The following is a 16,965-nucleotide window of genomic DNA, read 5'->3' as shown; positions in this document are numbered from 1 at the left end:
TGCTCGGGCAGCTGCCTTATGAATTACGACACGAGCTGTCTGGCAACCACTGAGAAGACAGACATTTTTTTCTTTTCTCTCTGTGCAGTCTGACACTTGATGCCTTATAACCCTGGTACTCCACCCTCACTGAGATTTTCTTTTTAATAATATATTTGAGTTTATATCCGGGAGCGTCTCTAGTCATTTTTCCAAGGGGTGCCCAGATGGGGACACTTAAAATCTTGCCATAATTTAAACAGGCCAGTAAACAACAGAAAGGCTTAATTATTATAAGTACAACTCTGTATAATATTGTGTTGTTTTCTAATCTAGTAATCTAGTTCAATTTACAATTGTGTGTTAAAAACTCCATCAAAATCCATTCTGTAAAAATACACTCGATACATTTTTTGACAGTTTGATACTGAAAAATAAAATCAGTAAATAATAATAAATTCAAATTGATTAGCAACATAACTCATGAGGACAATATGTCAAACAATTAGACCGAAAAAAAGAAAAATGAATAGAACAAAAACGACGTGGCATTGGACAGAGGGACAGTTTTTATTTTTGCTTCAGGCAGTATCAGCTCCTTTGCTATGGTGTGGGTTTTTTTTGCACTGAGCAACTTGGTATGCCACCTTATATGATGCTGACAGTGCTCGCTGGTTTACTGTATTGTTGGCAATATTTGGCACTCGCTGAAAAAAAGATTTCCTGCTGTCTGCTGCGAACATTTTTAGACAAAGTAGATGGACTGGTATTTCCTCGTCTCCCACTGTACTAAAAGTCAGAGCCAAAAGTTAAGTGCTACATACGCTTCGTCATATTTCCTTGTCTTAGCTTTTCATATCTCCAGTGCTCTTTGCTGTGTTTTCTTGTTTGGTTCAAAAATACTGCGCACACGCTGAAAATGAGAGCGACATTGCCACCCACTAAGTGGATGTGCAATTACACTTTGTTCTAGTACGACAAAAAAGTATGTTCCCAAAGGTCACATGCGCCACCCCCAGCATCGCTCTGCGCCCCCCTGGGGGGGACCGCCCCACTATTTGAGAAGTGCTGCTTTAATGTTACTAATGATCTAATGTAATCCAATCACAGTAACGTTAACGAGGGATGTCCCGATCCGATCATGTGATCTGAAATCGGGCCGATTGTGCCATTTTTCAAAAGCTCAAAAACTATTGCGTTTTTAATTTTTTTAAAAAATGTTTTACTGGTTCATGCTCGTACAGCACCACAGCCTGTCACCCTCCCTCCTGCTAAGCAGTGCGGCAAAAACTGTCCGTTTGTTACTTAAACTTAATGATGATTGACAGGTTTGTAGCTTTGATCTTGCTAGAGAAGCTTGAAATGCTCTACAATCAAAAGCACATATGTGTCAATCTAGTTAAACTTGCATAAGTGTGCTGTGGCAACTCATTGTGTGAGTGAGAGGCTGTTCTCAGTAGCGTGAGTGGATTTGAGTGGACTCACGCAATGAAGCATTTAATAAAGACGAGCATTTTTCTACGATATTCTTGTTTAAAGTAATTCACATTAAGAAGGCGGCATGGTGGGACGTAACAGGTTTGAAACTTTTGTTTAAAAAAAAAAAAAAAAAACTTTTCAGTATTCGATCGTGACTTTGTTTCGGCAAATTCAGGTGACTCAGACTCGGGTGCAAAAATATGTGATCGGGACATCCCTTAACGTTAACATATTGAGTTGCAAAACAATTATGTTTCATTGTTTAATGAATATACTGTACACTATAAGGCATTATACAGTGTGTGAGTGTGTGTACACTGTAAATACATTTAGCGCTCTGCCCTTGACTGGGACATATTTATGATAAACCAGAGACAAAAACAATTATTTTGACATTAGATATTAATAATAATAATTAGGGTTTTTCTGATCATGTTTTTTTGCTCCCGATCCGATCCCGATCGTTTGTTTGAATATCAGCCGATCCCGATATTTCCCGATCCGATTGCTTTTTTTTTTTTGCTTCCGATTCAATTCCAATCATTCCCGATAATTTTTCCCGATCATATACATTTTGGCAATGCATTAAGAAAAAAATGAATAAAACTCGGACGAATATATACATTCAACATACAGTACATAAGTACTGTATTTGTTTATTATGACAATAAATCCTCAAGATGGCATTTACATTATTAACATTCTTCCTGTGAGAGGGATCCATGGATAGAAAGACTTGTAATTCTTAAAGGATAAATGTGACTTTGTATATTGTGACTAAATATTGCCATCCAGTGTATTTGTTGAGCTTTCAGTAAATGATACTGCAGCCATTTAACTTCTGCCCAAATGCATGATGGGCAGTGCAACCATGACTGTGCGTAGGGGCACCAATTGATATATCTTCTCTGCGTTGGGAAAGAACATAGGGTGTTAAGAAAAAGATCAATTACTACCTTTCTTCCCCATATTGCTTCCCACGTTATTTTTAATTGCTGAGAGAGGTATTGTAAGGCTTTAGCCACATAAAAAATGGCTCCAAAGGCTGTCAAAATTCTCTCTACTCATTATACGCTGGCTTTTAGCGCTATCTATAGGTAAAACTGGCGTCTTTATAGATTGAACGCGATAATGCGTGAGTGGGTCGTGCAGCGCATGCGTTAATTATTTAACGTGATTAATTAAAAAATTTGATAGCCTTACTTTAAGCCAAAACTACTCTGGATTAGTGTAAGACATTTTGTCTGTAACGTTAAATACAATTAGAAAACTATTTAAATAAAAAATATATATATATTAAAAAAAGGCATGTCCGATATTTTTTTGCCGATTCCGATACTTTGAAAATGACGTGATCGGACCCGATCGATCGGGACATCTTTAGTAATCACAATAAGAATTTTGCACCTAACCCATTTCTATTTCAACCAGTGTTGTTTTCGTCAACAATAACGAAAAAATTTCGTCAACGAACAAATTTTTCATGATGTTGAGTTCACGATGATGCGTTGAAAACGTGCCTTGGGAGACTAAAACATAACGAGATGGATGCCAGTTGTCGTCTGACGACACGAGAATGAGATGAAAATTTGCCATAGTTTCGGTCATAAATTGACAATGTGTGATATTTTCTTATTGTATGTGTAGTTAGAACGCATTCAACAGTGTTGGGTCGTGTCACTCATGTGACGTGCTGTACCCCCCCCCCGTTTTAGTTTGAGTATCTGCCGACCCCGATATTTCCCGATCCGATTGCTTTTTTTTTGCTCCCGATTCAATTCCAATCATTCCCGATAATTTTTCCCGATCATATACATTTTGGCAATGCATTAAGAAAAGAATGAATAAAACTCGGACAAATATATACATTCAACATACAGTACATAAGTACTGTATTTGTTTATTATGACAATAAATCCTCAAGATGGCATTTACATTATTAACATTCTTTCTGTGAGATGGATCGACGGATAGAAAGACTTGTGACTTTGTATATTGTGACTAAATATTGCCATCTAGTGTATTTGTTGAGCTTTCAGTAAATGATACTGTAGCCATGCCCAAATGCATGATGACTGTGCGTAGTGCTACCAATTGGTATATCTTCTCTGCGTCGGGAAATAACATAAGGTGTTAAGAAAAAGATCAATTGCTACCTTGCTTCCCCAGATTGCTTCCCATGATATTTCTAATCATAGGGAGAGGGATTGTAAGGCTTTAGCCAATTAAAAAAAGGCTCCGAAGGCTGCCAAAATTCACTCTACTCATTTTACGCTGCCTTTTATCTCTCTATATAGGTAAGACGGCGCCATTACAGACTGAGCGCGACTATGCGTGGGTGGGTCGTGCAGCGCATGTATTAATTGCGTTAAATATTTTAACGTGATACTTTTTTAAAAAATTAATTACCGCCGTTACCGGGATAAATTTGATAAACCTACCTTAAGCCTAAACTAAAGACTCTGGATAAGTGTAACATATTATGTTTGTAACGTTAAATACAATTAGAAACCATTTAATTAAAAAAAAAATATATATTTAAAAAAGGCATGGCCGATATTTTTTTGCCGATTCCGATACTTTGAAAAGGACGTGATCGGACCCGACATCTCTAACTAAGACTTAGACGAAAATTAAAATGGCTGCCAAAAACAATGCTGATTTCAACAAATAAAACTCAGCTATCAATAATCCAAAAGCTTTAAATGGTTATGTCAAGATTTTTAATTTAATGCCAACACAGTAAACAAGACATAAATTTCTCCTTGAATTTTATTATTAAAGCTGTAGCCAACGGTGTAGCCAGTAAATTTATTAATGGGGGCCTCGACCCCGCCTGGCCACCCCTTTGGCGGCACCATTGATCATATCCAGCTAAATTCTGACACGGAAAATCACAAGCAAACCATGATTTATTTGTTAAAAATCCCAAGAATTCCTCATTTCACGAATACTAGATTCTTCCCCAACTGAAGCAATGATGCAAAAATGTACCCTAAAGCTATGGCGTGTATGTGAAAATTAAATGTATAGAAGTGTAGACACTCATGAGTCATATAGAGGAAGTTGGGGCGTGAAAGGAAGATCGGGCGGGCGGGGGGTTCGAGGAATGTACTCCCATCATCAACTATTTGATACATTCCCTGCTTTGTGACTCACTACATTGTACAGTACTTGTGGAGAGCGACATATTTACTCCATGTGTCACTGCATGGACAGAGAGACTCAATGATGTGTCATGTTGAATGAGTTGCTCTGGAAGATTTATTACAACTTGAACATGCGTAGAAATACTGACAAATTCCAGTGCTGTGTTAATTAAAAGTAGTTCATCTTAGACTTTGTTCTTAATGGAATGTATGTCATTGACAACACAATCTTGTTCATTCATAAGATATTTACACCCTAGTATCCAATGTTACCGTGAGATTGAAGTGATTCGACTTTTCAAAAAGGGACTGTTTTTTGATCAATCAGCCTTGCATTCAAGAGGCTTTAATCGTTTAATCTACAGCATTCAGCCCAGCACCCAGACAGGAAATTGCATCAGTGAAGCAGAAAGTCGATATTAGAAAGGTGTTGATAAAATGAGAGATGAGGTCGATGCGTATCCGGACGACTCGGACTGGCAGACGACACTTGATTACAATTACTGCTACCGCCCGTTTGGGCTGTTTAATTTCACACATTCCTTCGAGGACAATGCGGAAGATTACAGATCACGACTACGATGTTGTTTACCTGAGCATTTATCTGCATTCCTTGTCGTCTGCCACTGCCTCACACAGAGACTGAGTTAAATGTGTCTGTATTCACATTATTTAGCAGGGGGTCGTTAGCATTTACACGGTTAACATCTTGATAACCCCCGTCGACACGTTTCTTGGCATTTGGATGAAACTATTTCCTTTCAAGGGCAAGTTGGCCGACTCACTGAACAATCACAAAGTAACCTTCTTTATGATTTGTGCGGATTAAAACTGAAACTATTGCATGGTTACTCCTAGCGTAAATGACTAGTTTCTTAATGATTTGACGCATTTTCCGATGTTATAGTTTGCTACAATTCGATTCAATTCAAGGGCAATAAGTCGATTTAGTGCGATATTCCGATATTTAACTATACATTTAACATAGGCAATTACAGCAATTTGGACATAATTAATATTTTGTTGATTTTTTAATGAGAACAATTATTTTTTAACCAAACAGCATATCTTGATGATGGTGATGGTGATTGATGTTCTGCATTTCAAGCGACATGGTTGGATCAATGTATTGTTATACCTCTTATTATTAATTATTTGTGAAACTGGAATTTATTTGGATTTGAACCCTGTAACTTGGCAAGTCTTGCTAATTAGGGTGTTCAAGAAAATGAAGAATGTTTTCTTCCGGTTGAAAGGAATTTCTTGAAAAACTGGGCTTGACTTTGATTTAGATTTGTCCAATATTATCAGGTAGCTAATAGTTTTGGCTGATGAAAGCATTTTAACCCCTTCAGACCTAAGCATGCTGCTAAAGGACATGATTAGAGATGTCCCGATCGATCGGGATGATCGGCATCCCGATCAATCGGGTCGGATCACGTCATTTTCAAAGTATCGGAATCGGCAAAAAAATATCGGGCATGACTTTTTTTAATATATATATACTGTATATTTTTTAATTAAATCTATACTGTATATTTTTTAATTAAATCGTTTTCTAATTGTATTTAACGTTACAAACATAATATGTTACACTTATCCAGAGTCTTTAGTTTAGGCTTAAGGTAGGGTTATCAAATTTATCCTGATAACGGCAGTAATTAATTTTTTGAAAAATGTATCACGTTAAAGTATTTAACGCAATTAATGAATGCGCTGCACGACCCACTCATGCATTGTCGCGCTCAATCTGTAAAGACGCCGTTTTACCTATATAGAGAGCTAAAAGGCAGCGTAAAATGAGTAGAGTGAATTTTAGAGTGAATTTTGTTTTTCATGGCTAAAGCCTTACAATCCATCTCCCTACGATTAGAAATATCGTGGGAAGCAATGTGGGGAAGCAAAGTAGTAATTGATCTTTTTTTAAAAACTATTTTATTTCCCAACGCAGAGAAGATATATCAATTGGTAGCACTAAGCACAGTCATGGTTGCATTTCCCATCATGCATTTGGGGATGGCTAAAGTATCATTTACTGAAAGCTCAACAAATACACTAGATGGCAATATTTAGTCACAATATACAAAGTCACATTTATCCTTTAAGAATTACAAGTTTTTCTATCCGTGGATCCCTCTCACATAAAGAATGTTAATAATGTAAATGCCATCTTGAGGATTTATTGTCATAATAAACAAATACAGTACTTATGTACTGTATGTTGAATGTATATATTTGTCCGAGTTTTATTCATTTTTTTCTTAATGCATTGCCAAAATGTATCTGATCAGGAAAAATTATCGGGAATGATTGGAATTGAATCGGGAGCAAAAAAAAGCAATCGGATCGGGAAACATCAGGATCGGCAGATACTCAAACTAAAACGATCGGGATCGGATCGGGAGCACAAAAACATGATCGGAACAACCCTAGACATGATGCGTTCGCTTCTGTAAACCAAAAAATACACTGAATTTGGTTGCTATAGCCACTTCTGGGAGATGATTGGCTGAAAAAAACCCATCGAAATCAAATCATCAGGTTTGGCACGCCCTCTTTGCTCTTTTTGGCTCTTTGAAAATGGCTGACCAAAACGCAACTTCAAAAAGGATAACGTAAAGTGCTCATTTCTCATCAAAAACACATTAACATTAAAAATAACCAATAAAAGCATGAAATACCCCGACCCCAAAAAAAATCTCACTTTGTTCTGGTGTTTAAGTTGAGTAAAAATCAGCGCTTTTTTTTTTTTTTTTTTCCCCAGCAGAAAAAAATGCGGGTCTCAAGAGGTTAAATTGTGTCGGATAACATCAGTTTTTCATTATCGGTTTTGGGTCATTATGCATGTTGGATTCAAAGTGGATGTAGTAGCCACCTACCTTTGTACAAGGGCTGGTCACAGCTTAACACAGCAGTTGTTATCATTATTAAAGCATTCAGCGGAGCATTACAATACAATTAAACACAGTATGTTAAGTCCACGACTGCATAGATCGGTATTGTTTTGATATCGGTATATATTTCGATTTATAATCTCAGGATATCGGTTTTCAGTTAAAAACTCATTATTGGACGACTCTACTTTGACTTGTTCAGAAGCTAATTCATAACACAAGTATCATGCATCAAGCTGAGTTTATTTCAATTAACTTAAAAGCTCATGTTTTTGGTAAAACTATTAGAGAAGAGGAATGTGCAAGATTTGAAACTCAACGATAAGAGACAACAAATATGATATCTTTCTTCAGGCCTCACTACAAAACTACGGTAGCATAAAAGCATTGACATCACAAATAAACTAAATGATTGTGTAAATGTTTGTAGAGCTTACTAGCTAGCTAGCGCGAGTCCAGATCATATGACTTGAGTTACTATTTACCAAACTCAAACAATCACTCGACGTACCATATTTTTGGGACTAGAAGTCGCAATTTTTTTCACAGTGCAACTTAAGCTCCAGAGCAACTTACAGTGGCATGAAAAAGTATCTGAAGCTTTTGGAATTTCTCACATTTCTGCATAAAATCACCATCAAATGTGATCTGATCTTTGTCAAAATCACACAGATGAAAAAACAGTGTCTGCTTGAACTAAAACCACCCAAACATTTATAGGTTTTCATATTTTAATGAGGATAATATGCAAACAATGACAGAAATGGGGTGGGGGGTAAGTCAGTGAATCATCGCATTTATTATTTTGTGTCTCCCCCCCTTTGGCAGCAGTAACTTCAATCAGACGCTTCCTGTAGTTGCAGATCAGTTTGGGACATCAATCAGGACTAATCTTGGCCCAGTCTTCTCTACAAAACTGCTATAGTTCAGTCAGATTCCTGGGTTGTCTGGCACGAATCGATGTCTTCAGGTCATGCCACAGCATCTCAATGGGGTTCAAGTCTGGACTTTGACTTGGCCACTCCAGAACGTGTATTTCGTTCTTCTGAAACGATTCTTAAGTTGATTTACTTCTGTGTTTTGGATCATTGTCTTGTTGTAGCATCCATCCTCATTTTAGCTTCAACTGTCTGACTGATGGCATCAAGTTTTCCTGCAAAACATCCTGATAAACATTTGAATTCATTCTTCCATTAATGATTGCAAGTCTTCCAGGCCCTGAAACAGTAAATCAGCCCCAAATCATGATGCTCCCTCCACCATGCTTCCTGGTGGGGATAACGTGTTGATGTTGGGGATTTGTTCCATTTTTTCCTCCACACATGACGTTGTGTGTTACTCCCAAACAATTAAAATTTGATTTCATCAGTCCACAAAATATTTTGCCAAAACCTCTGTGGAGTGTCCAAGTGCCTTTTTGCGAACATTAAACGAGCAAAAAATGTTTTTTTAGACAGCAGTGGGTTCCTCGGTGGAGTCCTCTCATTCTTGGCCATAGTTTTACATACAGTTGATGTGCACACAGAGATATTGGACTGTGCCAGTGATATCTGTAAGTCTTTAGCAGACACTCTAGGGTTCTTTTTTACCTCTCTGAGTATTCTGCACTAAACTCTTGGCGTCATCTTTGGTGGATGGCACCTCCTTGGGAGAGAAGCAACAGTGCCAAACTCTCTCCATTTGTAGACAACTTCTCTGACTGTCAATTGATGAACATCCAGACTTCCAGGGATGGTTTTGTATCCATTCCCAGCTTTATAAAAATCAACAATCCTTGATCACAGGTCTTGAGACAGCTCTTTTGAGCGAGCCATGATGCACATCAGGTAATGCGTCTCCTCATGAAGACATTGCTTACAATTAGTGATTGGGCACACACCTGACTTAAAATGTATGGTAAGAATTGATTTCAATTGCTCTTTAAGTCTCCTTAGGCAGAGGGTTCACCTACTTATTTCCCCCCTTCTGTCATTGTTTGCATGATATCCTCATTAAATTATGAGAACCTATAAATGTTTGGGTGGTTTTAGTTAAAGCAGACCCTGTATTTTCATCTGTGTGATTTTGACAAAGATCAGCTCACATTTGGTGGTGATTTTATGCAGAAATATGAGAAATTCCAAAAGGTTGAGATACTTTTTCATAATGCTGCATATGTGTCTTTCCTCTTCATTGCGCATTTTTTGGCTGGTGTGGCCCCGCTATATTCCCATGTAAAATGACACGGGATTAACCTCTGTCATGGCTTTCAGACATGGGCAGATGTAATTTAATTTAGTTTTGTTTCCATTTTAAGGGGCTGTTTACATGGTGACTCTCCGAGAATACGAAAAATGTCAAATTGGCATTTGCGTCTCCATTTGAAAAATGTTGCAATTCTGCTTGAAAACGGTGTAGTATTCATGCCAGGCCCTAGGGGGCAGTGCAGATTTACAGGGCGACAGAGAATGAAGCACTTTGACCCCACCAAGCTCCCTCAGCCCGGAAAAAAAATATGCCTGCCCACTCGAAGCAATGTCATTTTACTTTTGTTCAAAAAGGCACAAAAATTGAAACGTTCAACATAATTAATTAAAAAATATTATTAAAACAGTAAATTAAAGCCGACATCCCGCCATATTCGCTGTTTTTAACATTTAGTAGCACCGCTGCGCACGCCCAATGTGGTGTGTACGAGTGCTGACGTTAACGGCGCGGTCTCGCGCTGCAGGAGCCTTTGACATGCATGCCGAGGAAGCCCCCCTCGACCCCCCGCAATCAGATTCTTCCACTTTGGAGGCAGGATTCAGAATTTTTCGTCTTTGCCGACACCATATGTACGCGAGGCGAGTCCGCTACTCAGTCATTGGGTCTTTGTGTCGCAGAGTCGCCATGTAAACTGCCCCTAAGTTTGCTATCTTTCCAGTTTGCCATGTTGACAATTGTGATGTTTGTTTATTGCTTTTCGTATTACTGCGACGAAAGAGGAAATGACGATCGGCCCGCCGTGGTATTTACGTCATTAGCCTTCGCGCTGTGACCCGGGAATTAAATCCCGGACATTTTACTAGGACACGACCCAGTTAATGTCCGTGTCATCTCCGTGTCAGTTGACCTGGAAAATTGCTTTCAGACATAAGGGCTAAATCCCAGCATTTAACCGGAGTTCAGTTGATGTCTGAAAGGGGCTTTATAGTCCGAAAAATACGGTACTTGCTCAAACTGTCCTTTAAAGAGCAAACTTTTTGGTGCGTATTCAATAAAACCATTGAAAATGTCAGCATTCAGCGGCTTAAGTAATGGAGGAAGGTTATTGTCACGGTCGACCACTTTTTCAGCCCGACCTTACCAATGTGTCTTTTGGGTAGATGGCATGGGTATTAAGGTCAGAAAGGGAGACGTTGCGTGTCAGAGGGATTTGGGTGGCTAGGTGGCAGGGGGGTGTTTTCCATGCAGTTTGATCACATACAATAGTTTATTCTTACTAAAAAAGGGGTCACTTCCTTGAAAGAGTGCATGATGATGAGCTGCAGTCAGGAAGTGCAATAGAGGGTGGGTGTATGTGCTAGCAAAGGTGTGGGGGGGTGCTCATTCAGAACAGCTGAAGAAAGGACGGGGGGTGTGAGGGGGAGGCAGGGGTGGTCCCAACGTGACATGTGTGTCAGTCTGTTGAAATGTGTGTGAGGCAGCCCGATCCGGCACACACGAGCTATAGAGCAAGCAGCACAACAGCAACTCCGACAGAGTGTGGAGGAAGTCAAGAAACTTGAGAATTATTCATTTTTTTGTATATTTTTAAATTTGTTGTAACTTTTATTTGATTTCTTGTGGGGCAATTTTTTGTCATTTTTGAAAACAAACCTGGATTTTGGTGGACTTTCACAAATGCTTGGTACAATTACTTTAACAGGTAAGATGGATTGATTTTAGAATGTGAAATTCTACTTTGAAATGTTTTTTTTGGGGTTCATGCAAAATTTTGCTTCATGAATGAGCAGCGCTGAAGGCATTGTTGTCCTGAGGGTGTGGTTTGATAGTAGTGTTTGTTTTTATTTAGTTTTGCTACTATAGACCTGTCATTTTAACTTAAAAAGTCATTTAAAATTGCTAGCCATTTCCAATTTTGGGGCTAATTTTTGTGCATCAGTGGTTTTCCCAGATAGTATCCATCTCCGTATTGACCTAGTGGGCTGCGCTCCCAAGTTTTTTTTGGTGGGAAAAGACACTCGCGTAGTAACATCTGTCTTTATAATATCAAATATCATTTACTTAATATCATCCGCAGTGAAGCTTTCCCCTCCAAACTTTTTTTGAACTCCCGTCACAACCCGCGCCAACTCCCGTCTTCTCATCATGTGAAGCATTTCATTAGATTAGAGTGGGATCATGATTCCCAGTGGGGTTGTTTGGATTAAACCGCAATGAGTAGAGTAGTGGGGGGTGGGGGGCTGTTATTAGAGTGGGTCGCATGAAATGAATCCCACTGCTGAATCTTGCTCAGGTCTCAATCGTGAGTGGGACTGACCTTGGATGTCACAAATGCAGTTTCTGATTGATTTTAGCGGATGGGACGAGGAACCACGCTCACCTCCTCCCAGAGCGGCGCCTCGGAGACACTACGACCACACCTTAGATACGGGGGGGGGGTGTCTTTGTCGGTTTTGGGGGGGATGTGAGAGCCGAGTTGGCCTCTTTTTTCTGCTTAACTGACTTCTTTTGTTTGCGTAGCTGCTGCTCCAGACAAGTCATCCTAATAGGGATTTGCATACACTTAGGCCAAGTTGGTAAACAAGTGTCAGCTTCCCGCTGATAGTTCATTGGTAACGGAGTAGGGTTACATTTACGTTATCTGATGCCATTTCATATAGACACCATGAATTAACTTTAGTGCTGCATCGATTAACTGGAGTAATTCAATTAGAAAAAAGATTCAAATTCAATTTTGCTGCTTGTGGTATTCATTTAATTGAAGTGGTTTTGTAATGGTTTGTTTTGAAAATGTTTGCATTTAGTGTTATTGATTTGGGTGGATACACTGCCTTCTAGTGGCAACAGTGAATATGACATAAATCATTTCTAGGGTTGCAGCTATTGAGTATTTTAGTAGTTAAAAATTGATGAACTAGTTAGTACGAATAATCAAGTAATCGGATAAGGAACATAAAAATGTAAAATACCTGAGCTGAGCCTCAAATGGTGTTAAAAAAAAAAGAATAAATGAGGCTTTAAGTACAGCAAAAGAACAACTGGCCAACTAACATAGCAAAAGTCCGCTAGCTTAAATGCTATAAAATGCTAACTTTTTTAAAAACAATGTTCTTAGCAAATGTTTCAAAATTATATTCTCACAAAAACGGCTAAATATAAATATAAACTAAATTATAAATGCATTTAAAAAACATAAGCTAAGTTTTTGTTAAAGCTAATGTTGGTCTTAATAGGGAGCAGCTGGATTCAGCCATGTGAAGTTAATTAAAAATGCTTACTTTTTTTTAATTGCTCTTAACAAATGTTTCAAACACATATTCCGCCCCCCCCCCAAAAAAACGTTTAAATATACCTATAAACTAAAATACAAATGCATTGAAAAAACGTCAGCTCAAACAAAAACTTGGCTAAAAAAAAGTTGGCTAAGAAATCGTATATCGACACTATAAAAAGGCACGAGTGAAATTACAAACTGATAAATTTAGCTTCATACAATCCTTTTTTATATTATTATTATTATTATTATCTAGGGCTGCAGCTATCGAGTATTTTACTAGTTGATTAATCAATGAACTAGTTAGTTCGAATAATCGGAAACGGCCCATAGAAAATTAAAATAACTGAGCTGAGCATCAAACGGTATAAAAATATAGATATAGGAGGATCTGAGTACAACAGAAGGACAATTGGCTAACTTACACAGCAAAAGTCTGCTAGCTTACATGCTATAAAATGCTAACTTTTTTTTTAAAAAAACAATGTTCTCAACAAATGGTTCAAAATTATATTCTCACAAAAACGGCTAAATATACCTATAAACTAAATTACGAATGCATTAAAAAACATAAGTTTTTGTTTGCGCTAATGTTGGTCTTAACAGGGAGCAGCTGGATTCAGCCATGTGAAATGAGTTATGTCATATTCATTGTTTTCACTAGAGGGCAGTGTATCCACTCAAATCAATAAAACTAAATGCAAACACTTTCAAAACAAACCATTACAACGCCACTTTAATTACGTAAATGAATATTGGAAGCAGCAAAATTTAATTCGAATCTTTTTTCTAATCGAGTTACTCGAGTTAATCGATTAATCGTTGCAGCACTACTCATTTCACATGGCTGAATCGAGCTGCTCCCTGTTAGGACCAACTTAAGCTAAGTATTTGTTTGAGCTATATTTTTTAAATGCATTTGTAATTCGGTTTATAGGTATTTTTGGCCGTTTTTGTTTGAGCTAATATTTTTTTCATTGTATTTGTAATTCAGTTTATTGGTATTTTTAGCAGTTTTTTGAGGGAATATGTGTTTGAGCCATTTGTTAAGAGCATTGTAAAAAATAAAAAAAACATTATCATTTAAGCTAGCAGACTTTTGCTATGTGAGTTAGCCAATTGTTCTTTTGTTGTACTTAGATCCTCATTTATTTATTTATTTTTTTTTTATACCGTTTGAGGCTCAGCTCAGGTATTTTAAATTTTTTTGTTCCTTATCAGATTACTCGATTATTTGAACTATCATCGATTAATCGACTACCAAAATAATTGGTAGCTTCAGCCCTAATGAACTTTTTAGCTGCCATTGACTGTGATCGACGTTCAAACCATTTTAACTGGCAGCGAACGGATTGGACTTCTATCACCGTCAATAGCAGTTGAGTGAATTAACGCGATGCCGTCAGCCTTTAAATAAGTTGTAAATTAGGGATTTTATCTCCAGGCTACCCCAACTTGCCTCCTCCCAAAGAAAAAGAACCCGTCCATCCACCTCTTCAACCCCCTGCAGCCTCACCATAGAAACATTCTTTGTGGTACAGTCGTTATTCAAAGTACACACCGACGCCCGCCTCCCTCTCACCCCAAATCAAGTCAATCCGGGGGTGTTATATATGCCTGTAAAACAAAAAAACTGAGATCAAAAAGACAGAAGAGATGCCAGTAGTGTGTTAAATCCACATGGTTCCAGGTTTTATGATCCGTGTAGATACACATGGCCTCATCCGGCAAGTCTGACCTGGGTTTTTACAACTCGGCGGTTGATTTTGCGTGTTTGCAGATCAACACGTTTCGAAACGACACCCACTCGTGACGGACCCCCGCGTCCGCGTCGTTTATTTTGTAAATAGGCTGATTCTTAATTGATTTCTTCAGTTGAGTTAGTGACCGTCACCACCACAACGGTGACTACCCCCCATCTTTCTTCTTGTTTTCACAGACCACAGCAAGGGTTAGAGGGCTATTGTGTTGGGCCTTGAAGGAGGCGGGTCCCCATCTATTCCGCTGTGTTGGAATGTGGGTCAAGGGGACTTAATTCAAAGAGGGAGGGTGTAAGCCTAGCATTGTTTGCTTTTAGAAACGTAAAATACTGTTTAGCTGAGCTGAGATAAGTGAGGAACAGTTTAGGACAACCTGGAATAACATAGCACACATTCCACGTCGGGCCAAATCCATACATAGCATTTAGGCCCGTCTTAGCTAAAAATATCAAACGTTTGTTCCGTTTTTGCATAATTTCCTCGAAATCTTTAAATATGTATTTCTAGTCCAACATTAAAATATCTGAAGAATGCAGTGCGGCTATAATTTAGATTGTGGGGACGTTTCCACATTTTTATGTATGGGACAAGACCGCAGTTGTTGTTTTTTTGGCGTGGAACTACCTTGCTTTCCCACGTTTGGTTTGTTTGGAATTTCAGTTGAAATAATGGCTGTCTTGCTTGTTAAAGATGGAGAAGAAGAAAAAGAACGTGGTCGTTACCATAGTGTTTCTGCAATGGGTGTGAATGCGTGTAATCGGGTAATGTGATATCTACAAATGAGACATTTGTGAGAATGAGAGTATCGGGTTACTGTTTTGAGAGCCGACTGGCAGGGGCAGAACCACCAGGGTGGCGTGGGGGGGCCACTGCCACCCTAAAAGATAGGCTTGCCACCCCACTTGCCACTCAGTCAGCACCAATTGAAAAAAAATTGACATTTACTGCCGCCAATTAAGTAATGGGGTCAGTGAGGATCCTAAAATAATGATAATAATAGTGCTGCAACGATTAATCGATTAACTCGAGTAATTCGATAAGAAAAAAAGATTCAAATTTTCGATGAATGTGGCGTTGTAATGATTGGTTTTGAAAGTGTTAGCATTTAGTGTTATTGATTTGGGTAGATACACTGCACTCTAGTGACAACAGTGAATATGACATAACTAATTTCTAGGGCTGTCAAATGATTAAAATTTTTAATCGAGTTAATTACAGCTTAAAAATGAATTAATCGTAATTAATCGCAATTCAAACCATCTATAAAATATGCCATATTTTTCTGTAAATTATTGTTGGAATGAAAAGATAAGACACAAGACGGATATATACACTCAACATACGGTACATAAGTACTGTATTTGTTTATTATAACAATAAATCAACAAGATGCCATTAACATTATTAACATTCTCTTAAAGCGATCCATGGATAGAAAAACTTGTTGTTCTTAAAAGATAAATGTTAGTACATGTTATAGACATTTTATATTAAAAGCCCTATTAATGTTTTCGTTTTATTAAAATTTGTGAAATTTTCAATCAAAAAATAAACTAGTAGCTCGCCATTGTTGATGTCATTACACCATGCTCACTCCCCAAACCCATAAAATCATTTGGACCCAAGCGCCAGAAGAGGGCGCCAAACAACAAAAAACAGGTAACAGGTAACAAGCAGCCATTACACTGCTGTCATTTTAATCTGAGCGGGGCATGTGCGTTAATTGCGTCAAATATTTTAACGTAATTAATTTTTTAAAAATTAATTACCGCCCGTTAACGCAATAATTTTGACAGCCCTACTAATTTCACATAGCTCAATCCAGCTGCTCCTTGTTAAGACCAACATTAGCTCAAACAAAAACTTATTTTTTTTTTTATGCATTCGTAATTTAGTTTATAGGTATGTTTAACGTTTTTGTGAGAATATAATTTTGAACCATTTGTTGAGAACATTGTTTTTTTTTAAAAAGTTAGCATTTTATAGCATGTAAACTAGCAGACTTTTGCTGTGTAAGTTAGCCAATTGTCCTTTTGTTGTACTCAGATCCTCAATTATCTATTTTTTATACCGTTTAAAGCTCAGCTCAGGTATTTTAATTTTCTATGCGCCGTTTCCGATATTTATAACTAACTAGTTCATTGATTAATCAACTAGTAAAATACTCAATAGCTACAGCCCTAGATAATAATAATAATAATAGAAAAATGATTGTATGAAGCTAAATTTATCAGTTTGTAATT

The 16,965-nt window shown here is 37.8% G+C and overlaps 1 protein-coding gene across 2 annotated transcripts in view; it reads left to right on the top strand.

The window, feature by feature from the left end:
* akap12b (A kinase (PRKA) anchor protein 12b) overlaps positions 1–16,965 on the top strand; it is an 88,469-nt gene that overhangs the window by 60,097 nt on the left and 11,407 nt on the right. The window contains exon 1 of one of the 2 annotated variants that reach the window (XM_057822458.1): positions 11,150–11,390. The exons of the other annotated variant lie outside the window; for it this stretch is intronic. Within the exon in view, the coding sequence (XP_057678441.1) occupies positions 11,366–11,390 (25 nt within the window). The 5' untranslated portion in view covers positions 11,150–11,365. Of the gene's footprint in view, positions 1–11,149; positions 11,391–16,965 lie in introns of those variants that run through there. 2 annotated transcript variants of the gene reach the window in all.

This window comes from Corythoichthys intestinalis, chromosome 19, assembly GCF_030265065.1.
Source record: "Corythoichthys intestinalis isolate RoL2023-P3 chromosome 19, ASM3026506v1, whole genome shotgun sequence".
NCBI lineage: Eukaryota > Metazoa > Chordata > Actinopteri > Syngnathiformes > Syngnathidae > Corythoichthys > Corythoichthys intestinalis.
The sequence above is the reverse complement of the archived record's forward strand: the minus strand, read 5'-3'. Positions and strand labels throughout refer to the sequence as shown.